We start from the raw sequence: 16,735 nt of genomic DNA on the forward strand, positions 1-16,735 counted from the left end.
AGGAGGAGGAGGAGGAGGAGGAGGAGGAGGAGGAAAGAAAATTTGCCTATAAAAAAAAAGACCTCTTTTTACTATAGGAATATCTCCACATTCCAAGACTGTGTTTCCCCACAGGGATTGATTTTATTTCATGGTAAAGTTCCTTGACACAGAGAATCTGAACTACAACTTCACTGTTGCACAGAATACAAACTTTAAATTAGCTTCACAAAATCCATACAACCAGTGTAGGGTTGACCTTGGGAACCAAGATAAGATATGTCTAGGACCATGTGTTTCCATGAAATCTCAATTTACCAGAGGCCAAACTAGAATGAGACATGGCATGGAAACATGGCAGCTTCCTCTTTGCAGCACTGTAGTAGCTCAGTGCATAGCTAAGTGACCCCATGAACTCAGAAAGTGTATGGATGAGACCAGGCTCAAGGCTGCACCACAATTAAAATACAAAATGTGGTACAGTGGAACCATGCATGCAATACATACCGGATGACGAAGCCAGGTTCCATACAAGGCTAAACAAGTGATCTCTCAAAGCCCTGTGGCCTGACACAGTGCAACACATCAAACAAGACAGAGTCACCATAGTGACCACCAATAGGCTGTTTAGATTTTAATAGTTGATACTGCCTTCCAAGAGCACAGTCAATCATCAAGAAATAAGAAGAATGTTTGACATTATGGAACAGAGCTGTGCTGCTATTTTTACATAGAAACCTACATTCTTAGGAGTTGCAAACATCTTATATTCAGCAAATCAGTGAGGCTGTGAACATTTCCTTAAAGCAAGTAAATTTTACTATCCCAACTACCCAGGCCTGCACTACAGCTCCTGAAATGCATCCATACCTAGGGCCGAACGATGAATGGCAGCAAAATGTTACCTGATCTAGGAGGTTGAGCCGGCTGACGTAAGCTCTTTCTGTAAGCAAAAGTTCAGTGGCAATTTTGTGAAGTTTCTGCTCATTAGTCTCCTAAAAAAAAAAAAAAATCAAACAGATATTTGCATATAAGAAAAGGCAGCTTAGACATTTTTCTTAAGTAACAAACACTTAATCAGAAAGCTCAATCTAAGAGGATTTTCCCAAATGTTTCAGGACCATGAAACTTGGTGATCAGACCTGTACAGTCTGTGCCTGGTAACATTACTGTTTACCCTTTTCTCAGAACGTTGTCTTTCTTGGTACCCAGTACTATACTTCATTTGCTCTTACCTTCTTTTTACATATAGTACCACACTGTCTTATTTATTAACACTTATAAGCAAACATTTTGCCTTTAAAAATATATTGTGAAATATATGATAATAAATATTAAGAGAGAAAACAGTAAAATGCATTAGCATGTGCCCAATGCTAAGGTAGGACTACCATTTTATCCCAATCTTCTTGCAGCTATGCCTCCTCTCACCTCTCATATGTTTTTATATCTTTTGGGACAGGGCAGCATTGTGCTGTCCTGATTGGCCTAGAACTAACTAGCTTTGTAGACTAGGCTGACCTTGAACTCACAGAGATCTGGTGTCTCTACTTCCCAAGTGCTGAGATTAAAGTATGCACCAGTAATCCAGGCCTCATCTAATCTATAATCAAATCTAATTTTACTGTTTGCTCCGTAAATAGGTATATTTATTTAACTTGTTTCGTGATGATAGGAATTTTTTCTTGTTAGGTTTCCAACTCTTTTAAATCAACTAGAGTGCTTCAATAAGAATCCCAGAATTCAATAATAGATTGCTGATAAAACAAGTAGCTATTTTCCATGTAACTAATGTTTTGTAATTATTATGACTTTGACAAGATGTCAGAGTGATGTTTTTCAAAAGCCTCTGCCTGAAAAACTATAAACTCTCCCATCCTGGTACTATCCCATTTCATCTATCTGTCTATAGTCCATAAAATGTGGACAACCAAGTCCTATGAATGGTCATGCCTAAAAAAACATTAAAAGGAATGAACAAAGAATACACACACACACACACACACACACACACACACACACACACACGCGCGCGCGCGCGTGCGCGCGTGCGCGCATGCACGCACGCACACAATGACAATTAGTAAATAAAGAGACCATGAATGTGAGGGGACATGATTTGAAGGAACGTGGGGAGGGGTATATGGGAAGGCGAGGAAGGAGGAAAGGGAGTATGTAACTTCATTATATCTCAAAGATAAGATAAAAAAAACACCAAGTTTTCCCCACTGCTACCGTGTTCTCCAACTCTTATTTCAAACTCATGCCAATCAAGAGTTTCTATATCTTCTGAATCCAATATCTTTTCACCATAACTTACCTTATATATTACTACATGAGGAACCTCTCTGAAACTTTGCTTTCATACATATGAATACACATCAGAGGAAGAAATGGAAAAACACTATCTTTTATATCAACAAGATATGCTGGCCTGCATTACCATGAGACTCAGGAGGATCTATGGAGGCTCAGTCTTCTGACAGTAAAATACACTCTTTGGGGATTTAGAGAAATGCATATAAGCATGCAAACACCACCACAAGCAAGGTTCAGATATTCTCATCATTCCTAAATCCTACTTTTGCTCCTGCTCTAAACTCCTCTCTACTTCTAGACTCTTTCTTTGTCCGGCTCCTGATACCATAGATCTGTGCTTTTCTAGCACATCAGACGAAGTGGAATCACCTAGGTTCTTTTGTGACACATTCACATTATTTCTTGTATTAGTAGTTCTTAATTTTATCTCATAGTGGTGTTGTACCATTGATTTACATTCTTTTATATGGTTTACATCTAAATATTACAATATTTTTTACTTCTTTTCACATGTATGTAGTATGTATGTGAGAGTATATAAACATGTGTGTGAAGGCTTGAGGCGACTGTTGGGAATCTTTCTCAGTCCCTTTCCTAATCAAACCTAGAGTACATTGACAGGGCTTCTGCAGCCAGCTTGCTCTGGGGACCCAGCATCTATGTGCCTAAATCTGGGATAACAGGTGGTCACCACATCCACTCCTGGCTTCTGGGGAATCTGAATCCTAGGCCCTCTGCCTGCTCAGCAGGCAGGTTTTATCCATTAAGCCATCTCTCCCGGTCCCTGACATTAATAATTCAGCAGATTTTTATTTTTTTATTTCTTTTTTTTCTTTTTTCTTTTTTTTTTTTTGCTATAACAAAGTACTTTTCATGGGCTATAAAATACTCAGACATGTCATACTTTTTATTGACATACAGTGAGGTCATCACTGAGGTCACAGATCTATGGGATCTTAAGAATGATGCTTAAAGAAGCAATGTTTTGCTGACAAGAAGTACCTAAGCTGAACTTGGCCAGTTCTATGGTTATACTCTGCAGAACCCAACAGTGCACTCAGCAGCACTCAGCAAAGGCTCTTACACAGCTGTCTCCCACATTAGGTGCCAGGCCCTGTCAAAGCTCACAAACATGGAAGAAGGGAGCTCACTGGCATTCAGTGTAGTCACACACTCATACACATTCTCAGAACAGTTACTAGGCATTGTGGTGCGGATGAGGAATTATGGACTATTGGAGCATTGGTTTGAGTTACTCCAAAGAGATGCTAACATTTAGTAGTTGCAGATTTTATGTCATGTGTCAAACATGGTCACATTTTTCATAATTTGACTCATCTTTGTTTTCTTGAGACTGAATTCACAGTTGGCTGTTAACTCACACATATCTGCCTGCCCCTGACTGGAATTAAAGGCTTGTGCGACCACGTCTATCCCTTGACTTATCCTTTTAACTATGAAACAGGAACAAGTTTTATTTTTGCTTTGCAGGCCTTGCACACATAACAAAACTGCTGAGCTGAAGGCAGCTGGATCACACAATTACTAATCAATTTTACTCATAAAGGACTTTATGTAGTAATTTGTTATGTAGTTTAATAGTTTCCTCTTACATATTTATGCAAAAAAATCAGACTTTGATATAAGCAAAGAACCCAGACTGAAGAGATACAAATTGTCTGCCGATAAAACCTGCTTTAACAGAATGTTTGTAGCTATGGTGCATTTTAATATATACTTAATTCTTTTCCAAAGAAATTCCTTTTGATGAAGTCTTTTAAAAATTATCAGGTATATGAAATCCACACATTTTAATGGAAAAATTGTTTCCAATTTAAAAGATTATCATCTAAAACACACCTATCAGATTTATAAAAAAAATTGCTCTATCTACCTTGATGGGGCTCTGTGATATTTATCATACATTAAAAAAATTTCCTGTCTGTTTCCAAGGCAGACCAGACAAACAAACAACCAAAGCACCCCAAGGCAGATCCAACAATCCTCCATGCCTCTGACCTGGAGCTGACCATAAAGAAATTCTTACTTATCTTTGCCCCAAAGTATATCATAATGAACCTCTTCAATGAGAAGGTGCCCTGTGCTGTCTACACTGCAAAGAAAGAATGCCAACAAGAAGAGATAGGTAGAGATGAACCTCCCAAGCAGTCTATGAGCAGTCATACTTACTCAGTTATATCTCCAGACAAAAGAATGGCAAAGCTCAGAAGAACTGAGCTTGGAGACTTTCTGGGTAGCTAAACACATGAAGCTTCCTGCAAGACAAAGTGTGCCCAGAGAGGGCAGGCAGGTCTGACCTCCTCTCTGGTATCCTGCCATATGCATCTTTATTTTTAATTTTTGTAACATTCTGTACAATAAACCATGCATAAAACATTTTGCTTTCCTTAGTTCTGTGAACCACTCATGCAAACCAAATGTGATAAGGGTATCCTGTAAATCCATTTATAGTGGTTGGTCAGAAGCACAATTTGAGTTTATGGTTTGCAATGTAAGAGAAGTAACTCAGTCTTGGGAGACTAAACCCTTAACTTGAGGACTAGAACTGGCATCCTAACAAGAACACTGGCAGTTTTCCATGTAGCTGACTGCTGCTCCCTGATTGGAAGAAATCTTTTGGGGATTCAAAAGTGATCTGTGTTTTATAAGTATAAAAGAAACTTAAGTCATGTGAGTGGACGTTTATGTTACCAGGCTGAATTAAATTTATGCATAAATAAGGAAGTGGGTATATCTTACTTTACTTTTATGTTGCTTGTGATGTAATCTTCAAACATACTGGGCAAGTAACCTTACTGAGCCACATCTCCAGCCCTGAAGTAGCTTTACATTTTCACTGGCATATTGGGTTTAGCCTGACTTTTTTGTTGTTGTTGTTGTTTTGTTTTGTTTTGCTTTTTTCAAGACAGGGTTTCTCTGTATAGCCCAGGCTGTCCTAGAACTCACTTTGTAGACCAGGTGCTGGCCTTGAACTCAGAAATCCACCTGCCTCTGTCTCCCAAGTGCTGGGATTAAAGGTGTGCGACACCATGCCAGGCTCCTGACTGTTTTTTTTTAAACATAGGAAATTTAAATAAGTAACCACAACTTGTAAGCATTTGCTAGTTCTGAATTCTATGGAGCTCTGCCTTATCCTAAGTACTTTACTAAGAAACCTGTCCTGTGTACCTTTAGAAACAATAATGGCTACCTAACACTGAGTCAATAAACAATCCAATTGCCTTCTAGAGGGTTCTAACAAACAGGCTTGCCATTGCAAGATAACTAACAGATAATTATGATTCAAATAATTAAAATATGTAGTAAGTGATATGAAGAAATACCCTAGAGTCTCCCCTCTTTAAGGTAAAAAGGATTATGTTTTAAATACTTCTTTAGGTATTTATGAGTGCGTGCATTTGTATGTGATTAAATACATGTGCTGTGCACACTAAGCCAGAGGTCCAAGGAGTGTCCTGTACTGTCTGTTCTGTTGAGCCAGGTCTCTTCTTGAACCTAGGACTTATGTTTTCTCAGTCAGGCTGAAAGCAAGCAAGTGCCATTGATTTCCATAACTATAAACTGCTGAGCCATCTTTCCAGTCCAATGGATTCCTTAAAAAAACAAGACAAAACAAAACCCAAACAAACAAAACACCTTTACAGTCTAGTGTGGAGGCTCGAAACTGCAGCGTCAGAGTTTAAGAGGCTGAGGCTGGAGGGTCACTGAGAGTTGCAGTCCAGGTCAGAGGTGAGCCTCTGTTCAGGAAAGCCAGCCTCCCTAACAGCAGCAGCAGCAGCAGCAGCAGCAGTCACAACAAATAAGAACAAAAAGTGTCACCAACTACCACTGACTGACTAAAGTGTGCTACTATATTCAAATGAGAATTGATTCTCATGACATTGTCTCCAAACAAAAATATATTTCAATGAAACAACCTGAATAAAATAAAAGTATACCCTTTACTAGAATGTATGTGTCAATTTCTCTCTGCCTAAATTACCATCTAGGCAATTTCAATGCACCTTCATGTGCTCCTCTTTCCATAGCTGCTTCACCCTGATTGTTAATCATTGCTACTTTTTCCAAAATAGGTGAGCTGCTGAAATTCATTTAAGCAGGAAAAAAAAAAAGCCTTGATCATTTATTCAGAAATTATAAATATATTACAGATTCTCCTATCTCCCAAAAGCTTGTTTGGGCTTACTTAAAATGCGTCTGTTAAAGATCTATATAAACCATTAGGCTTTTATGGAGACAAGTGAAATGATTCTCCAGTCTAGAATATTTACGCCCACACTGTTCACTGCTAATGTTCTTCCACACCAGAAGCAGGAGCGGCTTTGAATACATACAACCCAGTATTTCTTGAGGCCTGTTCCCTCATAAAAATTGGTATTAACTTAGGAAATAAACATTGTGTTCTCTAATTCATAAGGTGCTTCACAGTTCGGGTGTATCATTTTAGTGCCTTTGCCAGACATCAAAATGTAAATGTGGCTCTAGGGCAACTTTAAGTTAAATTATAGTGGTATTTTGACATTATATTTGGTCTGTATTCTGAAAGTCTGGCTAGTGTGAGATACCTTAATTATATAATATTCTAACAATACTGCATGCTAGAACTAGCTGTGTACTAACTGAACTATTTCCCCAACCCAATCCCACTACTGATTTAAAATGTACATACACACTAAAAAACAAAACAAAACAAAAAAAGCACATCCCACAGGATGAGTACCACAGAACAAGAGAGACACTGGAAGTCGCATATCAGATTGTTGGTGTGCTCTCGTGTCTATCACACAAAAACAGGACTCGTGGACATTTAGGCAACCCTACTCTAACTCCTGTCTGGCATGAGAAGTTTCATTTTCACAAATGCTTAAACTAAATTAAGCATTCTCTGCCATGGGACAAAAGCTGTGTGTTTATATTTTAGAATTAATGTATTAGGAATAGTTACCATTTCTTAAGTACACACACCTTGATAGATACATGTCTTAAGTACATATACTTTAATGGATGCAAAATCTTGTAAATGAAAATCTCTCTATAGCTCCATGAGCACAGGGTAAATGCTATAGGATTATATTAGTAGATTTCCCCTCAAATATATTGTGGTTTTTTTTTTTTTATCAGAGTTATTCAGAGCGTTTCTTTCTTCAGAGTATTGCCTAGTAACCAAAGATGTATACAGTTAAGAAAACATACTACCCCTACACCATTAACACATTGCATTTTGAGATAAAGAAGCACAATGTGGCAAGCTGTAGAAAGCAAAGGTAGCACACGGCCGCCATGTCGATGTTGGCTTTTGTTTGGATCCCTACACAGCATACACTGATTATGGGGTCAAGGCCCTGTAGTACTCTATGCTTAATTAGCTTAATAACAAAAGTTTGTTTTGTCCTACACTGCTCTATTTGTTTTTATTTTACCTTATTATTTTATATGCCTGATACTATTCTAGTGAGAAAGAGGAAAGGGGCATGAATTCAGCTGGATTGGGGAAATAGGGATGATCTGTGAGGTACAGAATAATCAGAATGTATTATATGAAAAATACCCATTTTCAATAAAAAAGAAAGAAAAAGAAATCCGTGTTACATCTTTCTCAAGCCACGTAAGATTCATCTAACATGTAGACACAACAAATAACAAAATGTGGAAAGAGGACTAGCCAGTGGCCACAGGAACCGCCTCTAATGCCCTTTAATAGGAACAGCACTTGTGGTGCCACCGAGGCTCCCTGAGGGTACTGTCTCACTGTGCACCACTGAGCCTTACTTCTGAGTCTCCTCCCTTCACCACAGGTCAAGGAAGGAAGCAGTAAGTAAGCTTTATTCAGCTGTCTAGGCACACGGAGATTCCCTTCACAGCGCTGCTTCTTTGCTGCTTCAGACAACGTGGTGAAGCATGAGTCACTTTCTCTTTCCCATTTGCTTAAAATTATAATCTTTGTTGATTGCACTTCAGCTAAAGTTCTAAATATAACCACCAGTCAGTCACGTTAACACTTTAGAATCAGTCCTTCACTTATGATTGATTGTCTGACTATGGTCGGAATAGAACTGTAAAATTATCATAAATAGATTTAGGATTTGGATTTTTCTATTTGCTGATGTTCCTACAATTGTCCAAGTTGTAATTTTATTTAGTATAATCAATGACAAAGAATGATCAATAGAAATCTCAAGGATGGTTTCAGAGATATATACAGCATGTTAAAGATTAGAGAAATTCAGAATGAAACTGACATGACACAAGAAATCTAAGGTACAGCATAGCATGAAAGCCATGCTATTAAAACCCCAGAGTAAGATGCTGATGTAAACAAGCTCCAAGCAACCTGTGGTTAGAGTCATGCAAAAAATATCTGCAAGTTAACAGATGGGCCAGAAATAGTCTCAAGAATTTTTGGTTCTGTTTGAATAATATTTTCTTTTGTCATTTTAAAAAGATTTTATAAACAATATGACAAGCCAGGTGGTGGTGGCACACGGGAGGCAGAGGCAGGCGGATTTCTGAGTTTGAGGCCAGCCTGGTCTACAAAGTGAGTTCCAGGACAGCCAGGGCTATATAGAGAAACCCGGTCTCGAAAAAAAAACCAAAACCAACAACAACAACAACAACAACAAACTAGAATGACAAAATACACCTCGCAAATTTTCCTGTTTTATGTGAACTCAGCTTTACTATGTCTCCCCCAAAAGGCTGAGCTATCCATTGCACAATGGCTAAGAAACCATTTGAAAGAGCAATGCATGTGGCAGTGCTCAGCCTGTAGTGGGCCAAGCCTGAGCTTCACTTCCATTTCAGGATGCTGGTCCAGTTTCCAGCATTTCCATCCTGTCTAGAGTAATACCCCCCGGGTATGGCAGTTAGTAATTCCTGCTTATTCCTATGTAGACTTGTGATTTGTTGCCCCAGGGAAACAATACTGGTCCACAGAAGCAACATCTAGAGCCACCAAGAACATCTGTCTCCCAACACAACACAGTTGCTGTGGTTTTTCTACAATACCACCATCACAACAGAATAGTCCAAAGAAGCTACATAAGAAGAAAAAAGGAAGCACCTTTAAGAGGCAGTAAAACCCGTTAGCCTCCAAGCTTACAAATGGTTTCTCTGCTGGCATGAGTAACCTGAGTCGTTCATCTCATGGGTGTTATGAAACACTAACCAGTGCTTGCCCTGCACTGAGATGGTTTACAGTTTACCTTCACTTCATGGTGCTGGTCCAGCGTATCCAATCCCATGGTGCTCACCCCATTTTCCCTCTCTCGGAGCTCAGCTTCCATCCCTGGCTCTCCTTCTTTTGAGGGAAGCCCTAAGTCAATCCCTGGAGTCCTGCAGCTGCTGTCAGAAGCATTTTCATCATGACTATTGGTTATGGATGATGCAGAATCTGTGGTGGTTTCATTTCTTTCTCCATTCAGCACATGGGTATCAGGAGAGGCGGCAGCAGTCTGAATAGTCATCTCTGGGCTAGGAGTAGTCTCCTTCTCATCTTCACATTCCATCTGGCTTTGGGCAGCCACCACACCATTGGCTAAACAGCCATGTTGCCCCTGAGTCTGATCTGGGTCATTTTCCTGCTTCTGTGGAGAGTGCTGGGGCAGAAATTTTCGTGGAGGTGAGGAGGTTAATCCATGCTGTCCTAGAGTTTGAGGAATATTGAGGTTCATAGTAGAATCTTTCTGCAAATCAATGTAACTTGACAAAACACTGTAGGATAAAATACAAAAAGAAACATCAGGATGAAAAGTTTTAGAATGAAGACAAGATCTTTATTTTTTTAATCATTTTAAAAACAAGCATGAGTTTCTAGCTTATAATCAGGCTATAAAACCAAGTTAGTTTTATTTGGAAAGTAGCAATATTAAAGAGGAAAAAAAATCCTTTATTATACATACTGCAGCAGCTGCTACCGGATCGCTAAGGGTTCTCTTGAATTTTGCTCTCGATCTCTCCAATCTTGTCCTCACAAATCAGATCCTTATACACTATTGTCTCCAGGACATCAGAAAGAATCTACCTCTCCAGCTGCTCCATCTCTCACCTCCTGGGACCATCTTTCCCCTTACTGTGGTCTTGCGCATTCCTGTAGTTTTCTATTTGTGTGCATGTTAGGGTCAGCAGCCCTGCTCTTCTCTTCCCAGCATAATCATCCCCCTCTGTCATTCGGGTCTTTTGAGAGGCTTTGCTTGGTTGGTCTATTTAAGCAGCACACACCACCACTTTCTCTAATCTTCTTTTATTTATCTTGAAAGCCCTTACTACTGTTGATATCCTATGTAGTCTTCGTAGTACTAACAGGACAATAGAACCTTACTATGTCTTTGCCTGCTCAGAAATGAGCTGCTTTATCCCAGTCACTAGAATGCTTAGACCTGGCTAATAATTTACACAGGTCCCTGTGATGAGTAAAGAAAATATATGTAGCCAGGCATCCCATAAAGGCCACTGACCTATTGTTCTGGAATACCTGGGAAATCATAGTGGCCAGCATGTGAGACAAGAACAGGACAAGAAGCTTCAATGAGGCATTAACAGCTGCCTTTGCTTCTATAAAAACCTGCTTATCACTATGAGAAAGGGACGAAGTGGACTTTTATTACTATATAGAGGAAAGATAAGAAACAACTGAGCGAAGTAAAACAGTTTTCCTGCCCAGCTGTGGATTCCAGGAATAGTTGTAACACACACCTTTCTGTTGTTCATTTAAAAACCCCACCTTAAACACACACACTCCCTTCCATAGGGCATGCTATTTGGCTCTAAGGCTGCCATCTGCAAGCAGTAAAAATAACTACATTTAATCTAAATTTGAGTTGAGTCTAAGTCTTTGATCTTTGCAGGTGGATTCGAACACCACAATACTGGTACTGCCTGGATGACAGCAGACCAATAGTGTTGCTCTTACAATAGATTCCACCACAAGCAGAATCCTTGCAAACCCTTGCCCAAACACGAACCATGAATCCTTCCTTACATTAAGAACAAAACTGTACACATTTCCCCTGGAGAGATAAACTCAAACAATTTGCATTTGGGCCACAAAAGTAATCAGAGTTGGAGAGCTCAGCCTTTAGAATATGGACTCCTTTGAGGCCTCCCCAGGCCCTGGCGTGACAGCACTGAGACCGGCCCACCTCCTTATGAGCTCATGGCAGTGGCTGCAGAATCTGGACACTGGAAGGATCTCTTTTCTGTTTTTGAATCAATCAACTCTGAGAAGAAAAAAGCTGAATGAAATTTAGTCATTGTTTTAAATATTGCTATAATTTCAGCTCCCAACGGCATTACAAATTCCATTCTGAGGCCTTTGAGGATTTACAGAAGATCATATAAGTGCCCAGGAATTAAATATGGCTTTTAAACATGTTTCTCCAAAATTAGTAACTGTATTATAGTAAACATAATATTTTGTAAGTACATTACATTTCAGTTTCTTGTTTTGTTTTGAGGAGTCTTATAATGGGGCTCAGGCTCGCCTCAAACTCTTGAACCTCTGCTTCAGCCCCCTGATTACTGTGAGTATATGCCTATGCCTCCAGATGGTGTATTCTTACATTTTTGAATTTTGAATGAGGGACACTGAAGTTTTGTGCTTGCTCATCCTCCCAGGACATCCCCCAAACATTCCTGAGCTAAGGTGTCATTTCATACATAATAATAACATTTAAAAGCTCATGTAATGGCACACACAAAACATCCATAGATATCAAATAGTAAAAGGAATAATTCTTTAAAAGATTTGTGTAATGGGAAATTATCTGTCAATATTACAATGCAACAAGTGAAAATGTTTGGTTTTCTGTGTAGGTAAGTAAAATTATATACATTTTGTTTAGATTTCTAGTAACATAAACAAAATCTTTTTTTCTAAGATAAAACAATTCAGATAGTATAAGTAAAAAAGAATGGAACTTATAAGGATTTGTTTTTTATAGCTACATAAGAAAAACACATTTGCCCACACATTAGAACTAAAAAATATAAAATTCTCTATCTGAGAATAAAATAAGTATTTATTATGAATTTTGTGTGTAGTAATGATATCTCTTTGTAACTTACCATGAGGTAATAACAGGAAAAGGGAAACAGACTGACCTGTTATAGAGGCCTCTCATTATAGGAAAAGGGTCAGAAATAGTAGAGAGGCTCAGGAGGGCAAGAATCCGCAGGAGTCAGGCTCTCAGAGAATGAGGAAAACAGAGAGAGATGGCACACGTCCTTCCTGCCAAGCCCACTGTCCTGACACATTGACACACACATACACACTCAGGAAATAAGAAACAGCATATCCATACATAGCAAATGTTAATGCCTACTAGGCAAAACCAAATAATTTATCTTTAAAATGTAACTGTAGGATACTATGACTTTCAAACCTCCCCCTCGCACCTTCTCCCATACATATTAACTCTTACCTGCCTCCTTCAAAGTGGCTGATGAGATCCGATACCTTACTATGTTTCCCTTTTGAGGTACACGAAGTAGGGACTGGATTAGACTCCTCCATCCTTGGCTTTGCACTAGGTAAAGCTTTATGCTTGGGGACTTGGGGTATATGGGATGAAGGTGAATTCTGCAGATATAATGGTTTTGGAGGCACTGTAGAAAAAGAAAAGAATTCAATATTTCACTGTTTTTCTCTGTAACAGTGAAGATTACATGCAAAAATCTTCACCATTAGTAAAGCTATTACAAAGGAGTCTGTCAAACTACAAGTAACCTAACCAAGAACAACTTTATTTAGCTCTTGCTAGTTCTTCAGATCTCACTGAAATTATATAATTTCAGTGTGTGCGCGTGTGCATGCGTGCGTGCGACACAGAGAGAGAGAGAGAGAGAGAGAGAGAGAGAGAGAGAGAGAGATGTTGTACTTAAAGGACCTGATAGAAGAAAATTATTCTTTCACTCATCATTCATTTGTGACTCTAACAGGGACTTCACAGCTGTCACATTTGGATAGGACCCAGAGTGAGCAGTAGCAACCAAAGAATGGAACACCCAACATACAAAGGCAACACCATACATTTACAGATAACTACACCAAAAATATTAAAATTCAAATATCTTAATTCCAGATACACCAATAAAACCACAAATATGAACAACAAAAGCAATACTTTTCATGTATAAGCCAGCAACTCTTATTGCATTAGGCCCTGAAAAGGCAATTTAGCTGACATATAAGACAAGGTCTTGAAACAATAATGAAGAATGTGTTCAGGGCTGGAGGGATGGCTCAGTAGTTACGAGCACTGACTGCTGTTCTAGAGGTCATGAGTTCAATTCCCAGCACCCACATGGTGGCTCATAACCATCTGTAATGGGATCTAATGCCCTCTTCTGGTGTGTCTGAAGACAGCAACAGTATACTCATTTACATAAAATAAATAAATCTTATAAAAATATGTTCAAAGATGAATTAAATACCTTTATAAAGACAAGGAAAAATAAACAGATAAATGAAATAATCAAACAATGAAAATACAATTTAGAAAGAAACAATCACTAATGAAAAGCCAAAGTGAAATGAAAGTGAAAATGATAAACAGGAAGTCAAATGAAAAGCTCAGAAGTAAGCATCACCACCAGACTGACAAACATGGAAGAGTGAATCTCAGGTTGGAGGTAAGTGCCAGACTAAGACATGGTAGAGAGAATCTCGGATCTTGAGCACAATATAGAGAAATTGACCATCAAGTCAAGAAAATATTAATTCTAAAAAAAAAATGAGGCTCAAAAAAACAAAAAGGAAATCTGAATACTATGAAAAGAACAAACCTGTGAATAGGATAATTATTGATAAAAATTTGCCCAACCTAGAGAAAGAGATGCCTATAAAAGTACAAGAGGCATAAAGAACACCAATAAAACCATAAAAGAAATTTCAAAGACACACAATATTCAGAACACAAAATATATCCCTTTGACCTCCTTTTGTTGTCTTATTGCTCTGGCTCAGACTTTGAGTACTATATTGAATAGATAGGGAAAGAGTGGACAAGTTGTCTAGTCCCTGATTTTAGTGGGATTGCTTCAAGTTTCTCTCCATTTAGCTTGATGTTGGCTATTGGTTTGCTGTATATTGCTTTTACCATGCTTAGGTATGGGCTTTGAATTCCTGTTATTTTCAAGACTTTTAAAATGAAGGGGTGTTGAATTTTCTCAAATGCTTTCTCAGAATCTAATGAGATGATCATGTGGGTTTTTTTCCTTTGAGTTTGTTTATATAGTGGATTATGCTGATGGTTTTTCATATATTGAACCATCCCTGTATCCTTGGGATGAAGCCTACTTGATCACGATGATGATTGTTTTGATGTGTTCTTGGATTGAGGTTTCAAGAATTTTATTGAGTATTTTTTGCATTGATATTTATAAGAGAAATTGATCTGAAGTTCTCTTTGGTGGGGTCTTTGTGTGGTTTAGATATAAACATAATTGTGGCTTCGTACAAAGAATTGGATAGTGTTCGTTCTGTTTCTATTTTGCGAAATAGTTTGAAAAGTATTGGTATTAGACTTTCTTTGAAGGTCTGATAGAATTCTACACTAAACCTATCTGGTCCTGGGTTTTTTTGTTTTGGTTTGGTTTTTGTTTGTTTGTTTGTTTTTTGGTTGGGAGACTTTTAATGACTGCTTCTATTTCTTTAGGGGCTATGGTACTGTTTATCTGATCCTGATTTAACTTTGGTACCTGGAATCTGTCTAGAAAATTGTCCATTTCATCCAGATTTTCCAATTTTGTTGAGTATAGGCTTTTGTAGTAGGATCTGATGATTTTTTTTTAATTTCCTTGGTTTCTCTTGTTATGTTTCCCTTTTTATTTCTGATTTTGTTAATTTGGATATTGTCTTTGTGCCTTCTGGCTATCTGGCTAAGGGTTTATCTATCTTGTTGATTTTTCTCAAAGAATCAGCTCCTGGTTTTGTTGATTCTTTATATAGTTCATTTTATTTCTACTTGGTTGATTTCAGCCCTGAGTTTGATTATTTCCTGCTGTCTACTCCTCTTGGGTGTATTTGCTTCTTTTTTCTCTAGAGCTTTAGATGTACTGTCAAGCTGCTAGTGTATCCCTTGGTGTGACTCTAACCAAGCAAGTGAAAGATCTGTATGACAAGAACTTCAAGTCTCCAAAGAAAGAAATCGAAGAAGATGTCAAAAGATGGAAAGATCTCCCATGCTTATGTATTGGCAGGATTAATATAGTAAAANTGGCCATCTTGCCAAAAGCAATCTACAGATTCAATGAAATTCCCAACAAAATTCTAACTCAGTTCTTCATAGAGTTAGAGCAATTTGCAAGTTCATTTGAAATAAAAAAAAACCCACAATAGCTCAAATTATTCTCAACAATAAAAGAACTTCTGGGGGAATTACCATCCCTGACCTCAAGCTGTATTACAGAGCAATAGTGATAAAAACTGTATGGTATTGGTACAGAGACAGGCAGGTAGATTAATGGAATAGAATTGAAGACCCAGAAATGAACCCACACACCTATGGTCACTTGATCTTTGACAAAGGAGCTAAAACTATCCAGTGGAAAATAGCATTTTCAATAAATGGTGCTGATTCAACTGGTGGTCAGCATGTAGAAGAATGCATATTGATTCATTCCTATATCCTTGTACAAAGCTCAAGTCCAAGTGGATCAAGGACCTCCACATAAAACCAGATACACTAAAACTAATAGAAGATAAAGTAGGAAAGAGCCTTGAACACATGCACACAGGAAAAATTTTCCTGAACAGAATACCAATGGCTTATGCTCTAAGATCAACAACAGCCAAGTGGGACCTCATAAAATTGCAAAGCTTTTGTAAGGCAAAGGATACTGTCAATATGACAAAATGTCAACCAACAGATTGGGAAAAGATTTTTACCAATCCTATACCAGATAGAGGGCTAATATCCAATACATACAAAGAACTTAAGAAGTTAGACCCCCACATAATCAAATGACCCTATTAAAAATGGGGTATACAGCTAAACAAAGACTGAGGAATATCAAATGGTTTAGAAACACCTAAAGCAAGATTTAACATGCTTAGTCATCAGGAAAATGTAAATCAAAACAACCCTGAGATTCCTCCACCTCACATCAGTCAGAATGGCTAAAGTCAAAAACTCACATGATAACAGATGCTGACAAGGATGTGGAGAAAGAGGAACACTCCTCCATCGTTGGTGGGATTACAAGCTGGTACAACTACTCTGGAAATCATTCTGGCGGTTCCTCAGAAAAGTGGACATAGTATTATCTGAGGACCCAGCTATACCACTCCTGGGCATATACCCAGAAGATGCTCCAATATATAACAAGGACACATGCTTTACTATGTTCATAGCAGCCTTGTGTATAATAGCCAGAAGCTGAAAAGAACTCAGATGTCCCTCAACAGAGGAATGGATAC

The 16,735-nt window shown here is 38.3% G+C and overlaps 1 protein-coding gene across 5 annotated transcripts in view; it reads right to left on the reverse strand.

The window, feature by feature from the left end:
- The window catches only part of Fgd4 (FYVE, RhoGEF and PH domain containing 4), a 181,344-nt gene that overhangs the window by 57,528 nt on the left and 107,081 nt on the right, over nucleotides 1-16,735 (reverse strand). For all 5 annotated transcript variants that reach the window (XM_021209743.2, XM_029544202.1, XM_029544203.1 and 2 more), the window contains exons 3-5: nucleotides 12,738-12,921; nucleotides 9,522-10,029; nucleotides 885-974 (exon numbers count right to left, since the gene is read on the reverse strand). In XM_021209743.2, the coding sequence (XP_021065402.1) occupies nucleotides 885-974; nucleotides 9,522-10,029; nucleotides 12,738-12,921 (782 nt within the window). The remainder of the gene's footprint in view (nucleotides 1-884; nucleotides 975-9,521; nucleotides 10,030-12,737; nucleotides 12,922-16,735) is intronic.

The sequence above is a fragment of the Mus pahari genome, chromosome 12 (genome assembly GCF_900095145.1).
Source record: "Mus pahari chromosome 12, PAHARI_EIJ_v1.1, whole genome shotgun sequence".
NCBI classification, from domain to species: Eukaryota; Metazoa; Chordata; class Mammalia; order Rodentia; family Muridae; genus Mus; species Mus pahari.